At 41.2% G+C, this 17382-nt stretch overlaps 1 protein-coding gene across 1 annotated transcript in view; it reads right to left on the bottom strand.

Moving 5' to 3' along the window:
* Nucleotides 1–4857: 4857 nt before the first annotated feature.
* Nucleotides 4858–17382, bottom strand: part of snx33 (sorting nexin 33) — a 35170-nt gene continuing 22645 nt past the window's right edge. Inside the window, exon 2 of the mRNA XM_049573564.1 lies at nt 4858–11055. Within this exon, the coding sequence (XP_049429521.1) occupies nt 10802–11055 (254 nt within the window). The 3' untranslated portion in view covers nt 4858–10801. The remainder of the gene's footprint in view (nt 11056–17382) is intronic.

The raw sequence follows: 17382 nt of genomic DNA, 5'->3' as shown, positions 1-17382 counted from the left end.
ACTTCCCCACACGTGTCAGTTTATAACAGTTTATAAATAGAAGTTCGTATTTTCTGGATCTGTTTCAAATTAGTTTCACAAGTGACAGGTCAGCGTTTTATAAAAGTTTCTTATGTCAAACAGGCTGAAAAATTGAAGCATTCCTATTGCAGAAAATCACACTTTATCAGAGTTTTTTTCTTGTGAAATATTTCTGCCTCTTCAGGGCTAAAAAAAATGTTTCAAATTAAACTGAGAGGCTAAAAAGTTTGGAACCTCTGCAGTAAGGAGGTGTCTGGATAATCCCATGTGTCTCTGCATAAAACCGAATTAGAAAAACTCTTACCATGACCTCTCTGGAAGGTCCAAATTAGGCTTTTACATGATTATAGATTGCCTATATCTGTACTTCAGCGAAGGGACAGTAATTACCAACAAAGAGTCGCAAAGTCAGGATTCGTCTTCCCCAAACTAACTCACAAATCTGGTTTGAATGTTGGCTTTTGGCCCTGCTGTGACGCTGGCCCCAGCAGCAGGGAGGAGGAGGGATTACCAAACCCACCATGTGTGCTGATTCGACCATCTGTTGCCTTTGTTTCCTTCACATGCTCGAGGAGGAGGACGCTGTAATCCTCTGCACCGTAGAGGTCAAGTCCATGTCAGTCCAGCCAGTCCACGAGTGAGATAACAGTCCTGTCTGATTCATGAAAGTGATAGCAATGACAGATATCCCTTTTACTACTGTACATACATAGCACATACTTCAGGGGAGTTTATACAAGAGAGTGGGGGAAATTTGAGGTTTAAAAAAGTCTTGTGTGATTCATGTCTGCAGACAGCTGTACTGCTGCTGGGACCTAAATGCTTCTGTGCTCTGGAGCTCAGACTGATTTTTCATTAAGGGAAACAAATGAGCACTCTGGGTACGTTGTGTCCTCTGAGGTATCCTGCCGAGGGGCTGGAGGCGCACTTTTTCTCCCCAGGCTATGCAGACATGCTCCTTTCCTTCACTCACCATCTTGTTTTTTTTTTTCTTTTATAGACATCTGCTGGCACTTTGGGCCATAACGCTTTTACCATGTGCCCCTGCAGCAGCAGCACTGCAGACCTGAAAGAAGAAATCCTTTCCCCTTAGACGAGCCAGGTGAGTTGCTTTGGGAGTTTCGGGCACGAGGAGAAGTTAAGAATGTGCTAAGTAATGTTAATGTGACTCGCAACATGACGCTCAAGCATGACGGGACCAGTAGCAACAGGACATTTTGAGTTTTTTTTTAAACAATTTTCGCACCACGCTGGACCTGTTTCAACAACTGTTCCCTTCTCCTGGAAAAGAGGTAGTTAGCTCATCCAGGCTTCAGCTGTGTCTGATGGAAAAAGCCTAAAAGGAGGCAAAGTTGACCGGTTTTCATCTCCCCCACTTCCTCACTCACACAATTTGGGTTGCTGCAGAGAAGTGCACTGTTAGCATTACTTTGGCAAGGCCTCAAGGTTTTGGAACTTTTTTCCAAGGTGTCATTTTACTGCCATTGAGGCCTTTTTGCTTCACTAATATCCTCTCATAGAAGTGTGTGGCAGACAAACTTAATTAGTCTGAAAATCTGTTTTCACCACTCTCATTAGTGCGGTGATTTATGCTTCAAATTTAGATTTTCATGCCTCTGTCAGTCTTGGGTTTCTGACTGAACTTGCTGACGTTTCCGTCTGGCACATATCATTTAGGTGACATCACCTCACCGCTCCAGTTGCATACCAAAACCTGAGAGAGTCTGAAACATACCATCAGACACAAGCTTTGGGTTCAAAAAGAAACATCTGGATCTTTTTTCTTCTTTAAGTTGAAAAGGTTGGAAGTCATCAAGTGCATCTGTAACTGACACTAATACTACTGACATACAGTGGAGCAGCTGCAGACGCTTTGCATCAGTATACATCAACACAACTGAGAGGAAGTTTGACTATAAAGGTACAAAACAGTATGAAGGCACCTGTCATAAGGGTTAAAACAGAAGAAGGAGCTACGTATAATGAGATCTATGCCAGCACCTCATTCACTTTAACAACAGAGCTGTTGATTCAAGCTGTCCAAATGAAATGTTTGCTTCCGAAACATCTGGAACAGATTAAAGGGAAAATCCAGGGTTTCACTTTAACGTATTGTGCTAGGCTACAGTTTGGCATCCATCAGCTGTCTCCAAGAATTAATGCAGCAGGAGGGCCTCACTCATATAAGGAAATTTTCAATAAAAATTTCCTTAAGCTAAAAGTTAATATCAGAATGGGTGTTAACTGTTTCTTGGAGGGTTTTCCTCAAGATCCTCCAGATTTCCTCAAAACAGCAAATATTGTGGCTTTTAGACAATAGTGACTAACACATGCTGTCTGATGAGTTACAATAACTAAGCAAGAAAATATAGGAAACAAGCCTAAGGGCCCGATCTTACACAGCAGCGCCCCTCACAGCCCAACTGTCATTGTTAGTTTCAGACCGATGAAGTTGTTATTTTTGGGGCTAGTGCCCACTTTGTGTAAGTAACAAATGTACTTACACTCCTCATTTGCATAAAGATGTCCATTAGGAGAGATGCTATGCGCATTTATGCACAAGAAGCAGCATAACTTCAGTGATTATTTCAGAAGCTAAAAGTTTAGTTCTGTTTCCTCTGTCAACTGTATAACTAGTTTGTAGTTTTGCTGCTTAAATGTCCAACGATATTTGCTGCAGTGACATCACTGTTCTTACTCTCAACAGAAAACCACCCACTTTGCAGAATCCACCATGTAAATTGCGGTGCGTCAGATGCAGACATACGTAGCTTTCAACAGAAGTGGGAGATGACCCTCTGATTTGTTGAATCTATGTAACATTCAAAACACACCTATGCATTTTGCAAGTGACTAAATACAACTCTTCCTGTGCCTTACTTTGTGCCCTGATAATGCACTGTTGAACGAGCAAAAGTGGAGCTGGACACAGCCTACATACACTGCACCATGCACTATAAACTACTCTCACTGGCCACTTCATTAGGTACACCTTGCTAGGAGTAGGTTGGCCCCTTTTGCCTTCAGAACCACCTTAATTCTTGGTGTCATAGATTCAACAAGGTGCTGGAAACATTCCTCAGAGATGTTGGTTCATATTGACATGACAGCATCACACAGTTACTGCAAAATTTGTCGGCTGCACATCCATGATGTGAGCCTCCACCACATCCCAAAGGTGCTCTATTGGACTGAGATCTGGTGACTGTGGAGGCCATTGGAGTACAGTGAACTCATTGTCATGTTCAAGAATCCAGTTTCCATGCAGACATATGACTTGTAGACTATAATCAGACTACCATCTGAATGTGGCAGCAGAAATCCAGACTCATCAGACCAGGCAACGTTTTTCCAATCTTCTATTGTCCAGTTTTGGTGAGCCTGTGTGAAGTGTAGCCTCAGTTTCCTGTTGTTAGCTGACAGGAGTGGCACCTGGTGTGGTCTTCTGCTGCTGTAGCCCATCTGCTTCAAGGTTGGACGTGTTGTTGGTTCAGAGATGGTCTTCTGCAGACCTTGGTTGGAACCAGTGGTTATTTGAGTTACTGTTGCCTTTCTATCATCTTGAACCAGTCTGGCCATTCTCCTCTGACCTCTGGCATCAACAAGGCATTTTCACCCAGAGAACTGCTGCTCACTGGATATTTTCTCTTTTTGGGACCATCCTCTGTAAACCCTAGAGATGGTTGTGTGTTAAAATCCCAGTAGATCAGCCCGTCTGGCACCAACAACCATGCCACCTTCAAAGTCACTTAAATCACCTTTCTTCCCTGTTCTGATGCACGGTTTTAACTTCAGCAGGTCATCTTCACCATGTCTACATGCCTAAATGCATTGAGCTGCTGCCACATGATTGGCTGTTTAGCTATTTGCATTAACAAGCAGTTGAACAGGTGTACCTAATAAAGTGGCCAGTGAGTGTATGTGCTATAGATGGTTTGAATAGGTCCTTTTTAAGAGTCTACAGCCATGCTAGCAGCTCTGTGAGGGTCTGCTTACTGTAAGTAAGTTAGTAGAATTAATTGTTTAGGGAACATGAATATCTGCAGCAAATTTCACAATAATCCATTCAGTAGTTGTTTTGATATTTCACTCAAAACCCAAACAGTCAGCCTCTCTGGTGGCACTGCAGGAACAGTCCGGATCACAAACCTCTGTAGGCTTCAGCTTGTGGCAATCATAAATGTCTGTACAAAATTTCATGGCAATCCATCCAGTAATTGTTGAGGTATTTCAGTCTGAACCGACTGTCTGACAGAGCAATGCCAGCCGCAGCATTACCATGGCTACAAACACAGTGAAAAATGCTCTCTGGTCAAAACATACAGATAATAGACCTAACAGATTGCCTCTTCCAACCCGACCTTGGATCTGATGTGAAGAATGCTGCTCTACTCAGACTTGTAGCAAGACGTGTGTACAAATCCGTTCGTGTGTCATTTATTTTGGTGTAACGTCACTGTGTCAGTATGTTTACGTGTACACAGAAATTTGGATAACAGCTCCTGGCTGTCCTTGTTTTGGTTATGTTCAGGACAAACTGTTTGTGTGTGTCATCACATCCTGCTAATAAATATCCTGATGCGTTAAGCATGGATAGAAAAAATACGCCATTGGTGCTCTGACTGATAACAACGGCTCGTGGAAAGCATCAGTGTTGCTTTCAGTTGCTTTTTTTATACCTTCAATGGGAGTTATGTGGGTTATTGTAAATAAAATATGACGCTCACATGTTCCAAATATAAAACAGAATACTTGAGTGGTCCAGATTTGTCTGCCTGGAAAGTAACTCACAGTGTTGCTGCACAAATCCACAAAGAAGAGACAGACAGTAGGCGATCACCATCATTACTTTTATTACAATTTTTAGGTCCCCTTCCCTTAAATCAAGTGACAAATTACTTACTGGAAAATCACCATCTGTTATTTCAGAGACTGAAACTAAAGCATAGAGCTCCTGCAACTCGCCCGGTCACACATCCATGTTGAGAAACAGTCACCTGTGTGAAATGCCTGGCATTTAACTTATCATGCAGCTTTGGAACATGAGAGGAGAGTGTCATTAGGAAACCAGACGGGGGCTGCAAGCGCTTCTTTGAAGGGTTTCTCACTCTTTCTGTTGCACCTTGCACACCTTTCTTCTGCCCAAAATCTGTCGTTGCCTTTGGTTTCCTTTATAGTTTCTTTGTGGAATGTTGGGTTTTTTTGTTTTGTTTTGTTTTGTTTTTTGGTTTTTCCAAATGCTCTCTTCACATTTTCCTCAGAGTAGAACAGATTCAATTACAAAACCAGAGAGCACATTCAATTTCACTTCAACCAAAACAGAGTAAAAAAGGAAGCCCGGTAGAAAATTTCTGACTTCTTTGGTCTTAGAGAAACTGTGATGAGTGCAAATGCTGACAGAACTTTCAACAAAAAACAATGCTGAAATATCACAAGCAAAGGTTTGTTCAAAAAAATAAACATAAACAACACCACATTTAGACTGCAAAGAGTTAAAGGCTGCAGATGTGGACTGAACAGTACCAGTAACTGAGACACTCATAAGTGAGTCACACACAAACACACACGCACACACACACACACACACACAGGGACCATTTGTTTACTGAGAAGCCTGCAGTCTGAATCAGCACTTTCTTTTGTTATGAGAGAACCATAATACACCTCTAATCTTTAATTCTGAAATTCACCAACACCAGGCAGAGATGTCACAAAATAAATTTTCTCACCCGCACCTAAACACACCACTGAGCGATCAAACCCTCTTCCATCAACACTGGAAATTGCTTCAGGAGAAAGTCACAAAACGTTTCCTACACTTCTTGAGGTAATGCATATAACTGCAATGCAGACTCCACATAAACCTCTAAAGTTAACACGATGCTAAAGATAGTCTCGTCAGACCGCAAGTTGCCATGAAATCTTTCTCTTGTTAAACAGGATGAGTAATGTTACTGGAACAACTCTTATTTGGGAATAAACACTCACTCAAGCCGTGAAGAGTGGGACTCGAATCCTCAGAGTCACTAAAATCTTATTCAGTGAGTAAAATTAGTGCACTCACAGGCGAATTCACAAAAAGATGGCGCAGCTTTTGTGGCCGCAAATAAGACTAAATGAAACCGTGAAATTCTAAAAGGGTGACATGCAGCTCTAACTGTGCCGAGCAAATAGCATGTTGGTGCTCCTGTGCTGTTGGCATGGATGTAAATTACGTAACATGCATAGAAATTTAGCCACCTAGTATTTCCTGTTCCTCTGTGATGGGGCACAGGCAGATCTATGACGTATCCCTGCTAGGACCTTAGCAGGTCCTTGACTGGAATGAGATCCCCTGACATGATAGACAAGTTATAATGATGTATCTGTCCACCAGGCAGTGCAGTGATTATGGAAGCTGAAGTGGTTTATTGCAGCTGCAATCAGCTGATGAATCAGCTGTCCTGTACATTCCACCAAGGCAAGAGTTTCAGTGCACTGGTTTTTGTTTTTGTCAAGGAAGTGCCATCTCATGGTGACACCCTGAGAATGAATGGGTGTGTTTACAGTGGAATCTAGTCACGAGATGTCAGGAAACAGAAAGAGCTGGGCAGATTCTCAGTGGATGGGAGGTGACTGGCAGCCGGCTGGCAGCCACAAGGCCGTCACTTAGGAGGGGCAATTCTAGGCGGCTACATCTGTACATTTGATGCCCCTTTTTACACAAATTAGCCTCCCTGCCAATTCACAAAGATCCGTGCTAGTTACAGTGAAAATATTAGCATCTTCAGAGAGTTGGTGATAACTGAAGCTCATTTAGCAACACATTTACTCATTCAATTCATTCGACCGTGTCACATATTGACGCTTGGTCGTGGACTTTCCACATCAAGATATGATGTTCAAGGCACCCTGGTACATGTCATGTTAACTTCTGCCTGTCCCATGCTTTGTCTGTTTTCAAAGTATACGTTTGTTTTCACGGGAAATGTACAGTTTGCACACAGTCTCTTTCAAAATAAATGAGCTAAGTTGGTACATTGTGAATGGACGTTTTTTTCCTTTTACAACAAACACACATGGTTACATTTAGCCAACGCACGCAGGAGGTTGGGTTTAGGCAACAAAAGCACGTGGCTGGGTTTAGAAAAAAGAACAGGGTTTGGCTTTACAATCCTACAGGAAGCGAAAACCGGCATCCTGGGTGAATGTCAGTGGCTGTTGGACCCATCAACCTCCCAAATGCCCCATTCAGACTTTTCGCCCTCTTCACTTGCATTGTTGTCCTGCCATGTTTCCCAATAATAATGATAATAAGGGATAATAGTAATGGCAGCAGGTCGAGTATCATGCCGAGAAGAAAGGACAACTTTTGTCGTCGGTGTCTGATGCCGGAAGTCACTGCCCAAGCACCAATATTCGATGACTTCAGAGCGATACCGGGTTGCATTTAAAAGGGGTGTCATGCCCAGCACTCACCCAAATACACTTTCTCTCTGTCATATCTATATTCCTTGCCTGAGGTTTAGAGGAATGCCTCCTCACCTTGCCAGTCAGGACCTGTCACTTACATTTTGAAAATTTCAGTTTTCTTTTTCTCTCTGCCTACTGTGTTCTTGGTGCAAAGGCAACATTTATACTCTACTCTACTATACTTAAAAATCAGATGCAAAAAAGGGCAAATTGCACTCACTTGTAACTCAACTTTATGGGAGTGTTTGTGCTGTAATATCGTTAGCACAATACTGTATCTTTTGAGAATCAGACCTTGAGACAGGACAGATAGCAAGTGATGCGTGGTTCATGGTGCCATCAGCGGCTGCAATCCATTCTTTGTGCATTCGCCCATAAATGTGAAAAACTAAATATAAAATGTGATACATCACTGTGATCACAGCTGAAGGAAGAGCAAAAACATGTAAGCTATGTATTATTATTTAAGGAAATGTTCAACATCTTTAGGAAATAAGCATATTTGCTTTCTTGCTGAGAGAAGATTGATGCCACCTCCATGTCTGCAGGATAAATTTAAGGCACAAAGGCAGTCACATTAGCTTAGCATAAAAGCTGGAAACAAAGGGAAACAAAGCTAGCCTGGCTCTGTCCACATGACTAAATCTGCATCCCAGGACATTTAAAACTCACTGATTAACACGTCATACTTCGTTAGTTTAATCCAAACAAAAAGTCAAGTGTAAGAGGACAAGTTGTGGTTTTACAGGAGGTGACGTACTGTAATATTGTCATGAGTCATAGCCCCAGGAAAAACCACAAATTGACATTTTTGCTCAGATTAAACAAATGAAATATAACATTTTTAATTGGTGAGTAATACAAGCTTTGAGCAGAGCCAGGTTTGCTGTGCCTGTCTCCAGGCTTCATGCTGAGCTCAGCTAACTATCTGCTAGCTGCAGTTTAATACTCAAGAAAGCAAATAAGAGTATTTCCCAAAATGTAAGAACAATTTCTTTAAGTTATTATGGGTACAGTGCAGAGATAATCTGAATGATATAATGTGGCTTTATATGTTGTGTTGTTTTAAAATACTTGATATGAACATTAATTTGTACTGTGTTTTGACCCAGACTACATTTAACAACAGGAAGAATTTGGTCTTGTGTCAACTAAAAGATTTAATACAAGCACTGAAATGCCAAGTTGACATTCTGCCTCTACAACCAGTCAATCCACTACAACTATGCGACTACGTTTCATACTGGCTGACTAGATAAACCCACTGCTACATAAAAAGATATCATTTTTTGTTTTCTGCCGTGGAAAAGGGAACTGATCAGCACAGTAGTCGACTCATTTCACTTGCTCGCCCACACATAAACACGCCCCCACACAATATGACCCACTAGTGTATAAAAACATGTGCAAACTTGTTTCTAAATGCAACTCATTCGAAATAGTTTCCCACAAGCCATGCTACAGACAAATGGTCCATTTAAAATACTCCATCAGAATGCCTCAGATCCTTAAAGGCACTTACTGCGTGACAATCATAAAAAAGAGACATCACTGAACTGAATTACATGGTATCAGTAAGTCTTCCACGTGGTGCAAAGTTAAGAGAGACATTTGTGACTTGCACTGAGAGATACCAGAGAAACTGATGTGAATTTCAAAGCAGTGAACACCTGAGCAAGATGAGCACTCAACAAGATGATGGTGAAACTCCACTTCAGTATGCAGTGCATACTTTCATTTCATGGTCTGAAGAGTAAAATCAGTGACATCAGTAAATCCTAAAATGCTGCATTACAAAAAAAATGGAATGTTAAATGGATGTTGGTAAATTCACCAAAATATTGTGTTTGTTTTCTAGAAATGTAGACATTAAAGGAACAGTGTGTAGGATTTAATGGCATCTAACGGTGAGGATTGCAGATTTCAATCAGCTGAAATTTATCCCGTATGCCAAGCATGAACTCCAGGTTAGGGGTCGTACGCATGCTGCACTTTTTGTGCCCTCAAACTCACCGTTTTCAATGTAGACGCACAACAGGCGCTCAAACAGTAGCTGACCTCTGAAATAAACCGAGTTCAACTTTGAAATGCAGTACCGCGCACCGCATGTCATGTGATGAGGAACAACCAGTCACAGCCGACAGATATCTTTCCCGTCTTATGTAAATATCAGTCTGCGATAAATATGGAAAAGTTGATCATGTTAGTGCAGAGCTACCAGAGCTTTACATCTGTCCCATCGACGACAGGCTTACATACTTATAAAGAGCACCTGGAAGAAGATCAGCTCTGCACTCAGGATCTTTAGGTAAACGGGCTGTGATATGGTGCTTGCTAAGGTTGCCTAGCAACATCAGATGCAACCTGCCACCGTGCTCTTGAAAGCTGGCTCCCAAAAAAGGCACAAAAGTAGCACCCGTTCCGTAGCACGTTTTCGAGGGGGTTAAAGACGTGGCATGTGTACACCTCTTACAATCACTGTGTTGTTTGTTGTTCAGGAGGTTTTTACCGGGAGCTGAATTATCCACAAAGGCCTCTCCAAAACAAATGGACGCAGGATTTGAACTGGTAAAAACAGAGTAAAGCAGTTTTGGCTCATTGCAGAGAGGCTGCTTACTACGGTGACCAACACTAAAACGTAGACGGCCCTATCCGGAGTCACTGTTTGGTTTCTCTGGGCTACTGTAGAAACATGGCACACTCCGTGGACAAGAACCCACTCCCTGTGTAGATATAAACGGCTCTTTCTATGGTAACAAAAACACAACGATTCTTATTTTCAGGTGATTATACACTCAAGAAAACATACTTGTTATATTATATTCCGTTTTTGCCAACATATCCCCCTAAATCCTACACACTGGACCTTCAAAGGTAACTTGAATCAGTCCCAGGAGAAGCCAAAGTGCATGATGTTATAGAGAAGGGGACATTTTCAGAACAGAACCCGTTTCATGGTGTCACACTAAAGAACAATCAACTATAGATTCGCTATGAATCTGAAACCTATATTCTTATTTTAATGTTACAAACACCTTAAATTATGTAAAATAAACAATATGCTGTGACACTGCCTATGTGATGTGTATTTCAGAAATAATAGGTACAGTAGGTTTTTTAAAAAAAACAAAAAAAGGAAACTTTGAATCCATCAAAGTGAAAGACTGACCGGCTTTGCACGTCTTTCCAGTAACTACTGTTTCATTTATTTAAGTCTTTTCAAACTGAACCAAACAAAACGCCTTGATAAGAGTCAAGACTTCGATTACTCCTTTTCCGTTTGTCCTGTGTTTTTTGGCATCTTGAACTGGGCAGCAGTTCGGCGTCCTTACAGACAGTCATACATGCGCAGGGTGCGCTCCAGTTGCTGGACAACACGCTGGTAAAAGGCTATCTGCTCGGTGAGGTAGGCCTGCATCATGTCTTTGAAGTCCACCTCTCGCTGCTGATGGAAGTGGGTCATCTCTGCCTGGAGGGCAAACCCAACCGTCCGGCAGCGTTTCCTAATGCCGTCTGCCTCGTCTTGGTCCATCTTCCCTTCGTCACTCATCCGCTGGCTCTCCTTCACCTTGGCAAAGGCACCTGAGTCAAGATGAAAAGATATATTGTTTTAAAAACTGTAATATTTTAAACACATTGGTGTCATTTTTACCTCCGTCAAGAAAGTTATGTTTTCGGTTTGGTTTGTTTGTCTGTCAGCAGGATTACAGAGAATCTACTGGCCTAATTTTCATGAAACTTGGTGGAGGGCTGTAGCATGGGCCAAGGAAGAACTCATTAAATTTGGAGCGGATCTGAACAACCTGGTCTCGCAGAAATATGTGAAATGACCACAACCTCTTAAAACCACATTTTAACTGAAAACACAATCTTTTTCCAAACCTTACCAAGTAGTGTTGGTGCCCAAACTCAACCGTGTTGCCACCGCGTAATTTCAACACAATAAATGCCAACACCATGCAATGTAGTGCTCAGAGGTCGGGGTCACATTGGACGAATCATAGGGCAGACACGTACTGTAAAACTTAAATTAATAGCCTAGGCTATTCTTTGCTGAAATCACTGAAATCAATGGGCCTGTATTTGGGACAAGCTTCTATATGGGACAGGCCTTTAATTTGATTTACACGCTGTTGCTGAGCAAAGATCGCGAAGTACAATGAAATTGTTTATTTACACCAGTATGAATATTACTTGTGTAAAAATGAGGCTTCAGATAATAAATCAGTTATGAATCATTTATTTGATCTCGTTCCAACAGACAGCACATCAGAGAGAGACTGAGTTTTGCCGCTAAAGGATTAGTACACCCAGCATACTGACACAACACACTCTATCCTGGTAAAACAATACTCACAACTTGGATTAATTTTTTAGTAAAAACCCTTGTGATTCTTTTGATCTGAGGACCCTCATGTACTAAAGGAATGTTAATAACTTACAGGGTAATCAAGGAATAGACACATAATTTGAGACAGCCAACAACCTGGTTTTGTACATCCGAAGAACTTCTATTAAAAAAAAAAAAAAAAAGAACTGCTTGGTAACCAGACCAGGCGTCTAATTGAGACTGAGAAATCTGTAGCCACACCGGGCTAGTAAGAGGGACCTGGCGTTTAATTGGGACTAGGCTTTTAATTGAAGTTTTACGGCCACTTTTCGTCAATATTGCAAAGAGGGCATTTGGCTCTGTCGCAGGTCTGCGCTTTATAAGTGCTTTTCTAGTTAGTATACTGTTATGGCACAAACAGTCAGCTGGTTTAAGGCCATCAAAATGACAAGGTTCACTTTAGGTGACGCAGATAGTTTCGGGTTTACTTCCTAATTTTTTTCTGATGTTTCTGCCTCCATCCAAATACAACAAAAACATATTTTATCATTTACATCTAGTTGGTAGGCATGTAAGAAGTTTTGGTTTCATTTTTTACTTCTCAAGATTTCTGCCTCCATCCTAGTTGTTTGTTTGTCTGTGCCACTGACAACATCGTGTCTTTACAGAAACATTATGTACTGGTTGTTCTGTATAATCCACTGAACACAACCGTTTTTACATAGGGACCACTTTCTACCAAAATATAGTCTTTCAGAGAGCTGCTGAAAGTGCAGCTGCTGACTGTTGTTAAATTTAACTTTTTATACAGTTAGCACCACAAACATTTCTATAAATCTGATTTCATAGATATTAAAGCGACAAATAAACTGGGCAAATATAACCGAAACCATTTGATCTAAGTTAGAAAATATGTTTGTTTTTTGCATCTGGTTGAACAGACATGTTAATGTCACCATCAACTAAAAATTCACTATTTTCAGGCAATGTAAAACTTATATAGCACGTCCCCGTAAGATGTTCGCAATGATAAGCTCATGTATGGAGTCACTAAAAAGCTGTAAAATGTGAAAATAAGGATAAAAATAAAAACCCTAAAACAAATGTTGTAATAAAATTTAAGTATAGTTAAAAACAGTCTCAGATTTTTATTGCTCTTTGGGCTTTGGGTGGGTCTGTGTTCATGTATGTTCTGCTATATGAAAAAAGCAAACTGCCACAGTAAAGTTATACCAATACCTCCGCCATGGTTCTCAGCAGTAAAGACCAACATCGTAACTTTTCCCCCACTGTAAAGCTTAACGCTTGATTACTTTCTGTTTCAGTGCATACCAAACGTCTAGTTTCAGTATGATGTTGTAACCACATTCATCCAGACTGAACATGACGTCACTTTCCAAGGAAGAACATGGCAGCCTAATGGCATGTGGCCGCGCTGCATTTCCCATCAGATTAGTGAGTCTCAATCTCACACAAGCTGAGCTTGATACCAGTAAGAAGACATGCACATAAGCTAACTAGCAGGATGAGTTTGCACAAGTTTGTTGTTATTTCTTTAATGTATCTGCTGCAGCGCTCAGGTTTTATCCATTAACTGTATCTGTGAGTTCATGCCGCCCTGGATTTTTCATGGAATTCCTGGCAGAAGTCTGGGAAAGCATGAACAGCACTTCCAGTCTGTTCCAGCAAGGAGGCGTGTGGACTACGGTCTGTGGCGGTGACCTACATTCATGTATTCTGTTTTCCACATGAGAGGAGAATGTGCATCACCAGATAGCATGTCTGTGGGACATAAAGGAAAGGCTCTCATGGTTGTGTGTATGTGTGCGCAGCGGGGGAATAATAGAGGGGGTTGAATCAACATTTTTGGATCTGCTATTGAAAAATCTCATCACAAAGAAAACTTGACATGTTCTCCCTCCCAGCTAAATCTGCTCTCTAAATTCATGCAAAACTATACTATTACAGCCACAACATACACGCCACAAAAAGACTAACTGTGGTTAAATATAAAGCAAGGCTGTTTAGGTTTCCTCCTATTCTAAAACCCACTTCTTCTTTCAACATGTTCGGCCCAACTAATGCAAAATCTCATCACAAAGAGACCCTGATGTGCTCGTCCTTGAAGCTAAATCTGCTCTCTGATGGATGCAAAACTATACAATTAAAACCGCAAAATACAAGCTGCAAAAAGAAAAGCTGTGTAAGTTTCCTACAATTCTGTAAACCAATCCCTCTGTCTCACTGTAGGCTCTCTGTGTCTTTTCACCGAGTTAACAAATGCTCTATGATACATGGCCAGTGGTCTGGAAAATCACCAGATTTGTTTATCTTGCCCAACCAGACTGGCTACCGCATGTTTTATGGCTGTGGCCGGAGAGAGATTTGAACTATTTCACATGTGACAGCTTCATGGGTCTGTGCTGGGAAGATATTAGCACTCTGTGGGGGATTAGGAAGGAGTGAGAGGAGAGGAGAGAAAAGGACAACAGTGTGCAGGAGAGCTGAAAACACAAATAAGGTTTCTTTAGCAGGGTTTCTGCAGAGTTCACCAAGTTAAATTTAAGACCTTTTCAAAACCACACAGAATGCATACTTAATACCTGTTTCATGATCGTACCTGCCAAAGTGTGAAAGACTGATGGAAAACCAGAGGGGAAAATATGGCTGAGAATTATTTATTATTATATCACTTTTTTTCAGTAGTTCCCAGCAGTAAAGTAGTTCCTAATTATATAATTAATCCAATCAATGAAACCTGGACTTGTTTCAGAGGAATGGATGGATCAACCAATTTAAAATGATTAATGTCTTTATGTTCATCAAGGGGACAGTTCAGATTTTTTTGATGTGGGGTTTTATATTATCTACATTAGACTGCAGTTGGCACGCCCCAACAGGCAGTAGTAGCAACACAAAAGCTGAGCAATGTACAGCTGTGGAGGTGGGGGGGGGGGGCAGTGGTGAAACATATTTTAGCTACCTAAAAAAAATCATTACTTAAGGTGTAGTGTATTTTCCTAGTCGACCAATGGGACCATTTAGGACCATTAGTCCACTAGTCGCCTGGTGTGAGAAAGAATAGTATCAGTAGTAGTAGAAATAGTATCAGATGCTGTGGGCTAATGGGCATGTAGCTACTTCCATGTTTCAGATGATACGTCATGTTTGTAGTCGACCAATGAAGATGAGTTTACATATCACCTTGGGTTCGTCCTTCACCTTCTCAAAATGATCCCACACTTTGGATTTCCTGCCCGACATGTTATTAACTAGCCTGTGGAATAACCGCAGGTACCAGCCCTGGAAATTAACCTGACTCCTGTCTGACTGCTGAGCGTGGACACTTCCTGTGTCTGTCCTTTCAAATTAAAGTCACACATGGTCCAGTCATATCGGTTTTGATTTATTTTGACAAGGCACAGCTCCTAACAGAGTTTCACGTTTGTTTGGTTGGTTGGTTGGTTGCTTAGTCGCAGAAAAAACAAAAACAAAAAAAACCCACAATGATATCTTGCAGGCTAATGACCTTTCTGGTCGGCTGATGTTTGGTCACCTATAAGGGGGCAGCCCTATGTCAGACAGCCCTTTGCGACAGGGAACTGAAGCCGCTATAGTGCTCTCTTCAATGCCACCAGACTTCAATGACAATAAACAGTAATTTTACCTCACTGAACACAGGAGCTGCTGGTCTACCACTGCCTGGATTGTTTAGATTGTTTGTATTATTGTATGACTTTGGTGACTCTAAACTAACTCTTTTAAACACCAAAGTTAGACAATAACATAAACAAACAACTGATTGAGGCAATGGCAGACCAGCAGCTCCTGTGTTCAGTGAGGTAGAATTACTGTATTTGTCAATGGAGTTTAGCTTTGATGAGAACATATATAAGTTTCACTTTCAGTTCAGTTCCCCGTCAGAAAGGCTTGTCTGACAGCAAGATAGAGTGGTGAAAAAATTATAAAAAAAGAGCCTACACTTAAACTCATATTCATTTTTTAGGTGACTAAAATACATTTTGTTACTGTCCCCGTCCATAGCAGCACATTGTTCAGCTTCCATAACGGGACTCCTGTCTACTTCTACAAACTGGGGTTGTGCCAACCACTTTAGGTAATATACTGACGACGGTTAAGTACCTAAAAAAAAATCCGAGCTATGCCTTTGAGTTATTGCCAAAATCAACATTTGTGCATTATGACATGTTGAGCTTTCTAGTGGGATATAGTGATGGTGTTTGCTACAGATCTGATGTTGCTGACTGAAACTTCCCACTTTCAGTTTAAGTATGTTCATTAAATTAGGCACATTTCTGCCTATGTCAAGCACGAGAAAATATTTAAGACTTTTTCATACCTTCTGGGCCTTTTCTGGGGAAAGTGAATTCAATGCTTTCAGTCTTTTTAGCCCTGCAGACACCCTGACTAGTTTAATAAGTCACACAGTATGTGTGTGTGTATGAGACAGGGAGAATAAGAATGAGGACGGTCGAGAGTCATTATGGCCACAACCCTCTGGGGAACTGAACTCAGGCATCTGCTAAATTCCCCATTACCACAGCCCGAGGTCACTGTGGGATGAGTTCAGGAAGTGCAGCACTTCTTCTGTACGTCTTCATCTATCTCCTATCCGTCTGACACAAACATGAAATTGAGAACGTAAGTCCCTCTTTAAGATGTGTGTGTATGTGTTTACAGCATGTGTGCTTGTAGTTAGTGTCGATGACATGACAGCCAGCATTATTTTTCTCCACAGATTGCAGATTCCTCTCAGATCCAAACTTTAGCACACAGCAGTTTTAAGACGAGTGAGTCTAATTTTAAGTTATTCTCATCTGGGACTGTTTCCAGTCACTGCCAATTAAATCATTCTTCCTGTTTAATTCCTTAAGTGGAGGCATCATTAAACTGGAGAGGAGCCTCTTTAGTTGAGCATAGTTTGTATAAATCAGCTGACCCATTATGTCTATGTAAACAGGTCACAGAACATACCATGGGCTGATAGGTGGTGTGCTAGTATCAACTTTAGACATGTCCTTTGGTGTAGTGGGTGTGTTTAGGAAGTTACATGTAACGTGACTTGGGCCCAATCCCAGTACACCCCTTGCCCCTACTATTTTTTGCCCCTCTGTTTTGTACATTAAAGAAGGAATGTGTCTCAAATCACATACTTCCATTAGTACACTTTAATGTGGCGCACTAATTTCAACAAGGTAGTGTCACACAGCCATTTTGCATTTACCAGAAGTGACAATGGCTTATTTTTCACTGCCTCTTCTTCTTCGTCGTTGCAAACAGACAGTGGAGCATTATCGCCAACACTGTCTCCACCCACACATAAACCAAACTTATGCTACAACGTCAATGCTCATAGCTAAGAGCAAGTTAGCTAGCTAGCAATTGCTAATGTTAGTTAGGAAGCCAACGTTAGTTTGATAACGAGTGCTAACATTAGCAAGCTAGCATTGGCACTTGCATTATTGTTTGTGGTACCAAATCATTACAGACCCAACAAACATAACTGATGGCTTCTATTTAACAACAGCATTGGTACTTAGTGCAAAATTGTTGTCCCA

This window comes from Epinephelus fuscoguttatus, linkage group LG4 (assembly GCF_011397635.1).
Source record: "Epinephelus fuscoguttatus linkage group LG4, E.fuscoguttatus.final_Chr_v1".
Taxonomy (NCBI): domain Eukaryota; kingdom Metazoa; phylum Chordata; class Actinopteri; order Perciformes; family Serranidae; genus Epinephelus; species Epinephelus fuscoguttatus.
Note: the sequence above shows the minus strand (reverse complement) of the source record. Positions and strands in the feature narration are given on the sequence as shown.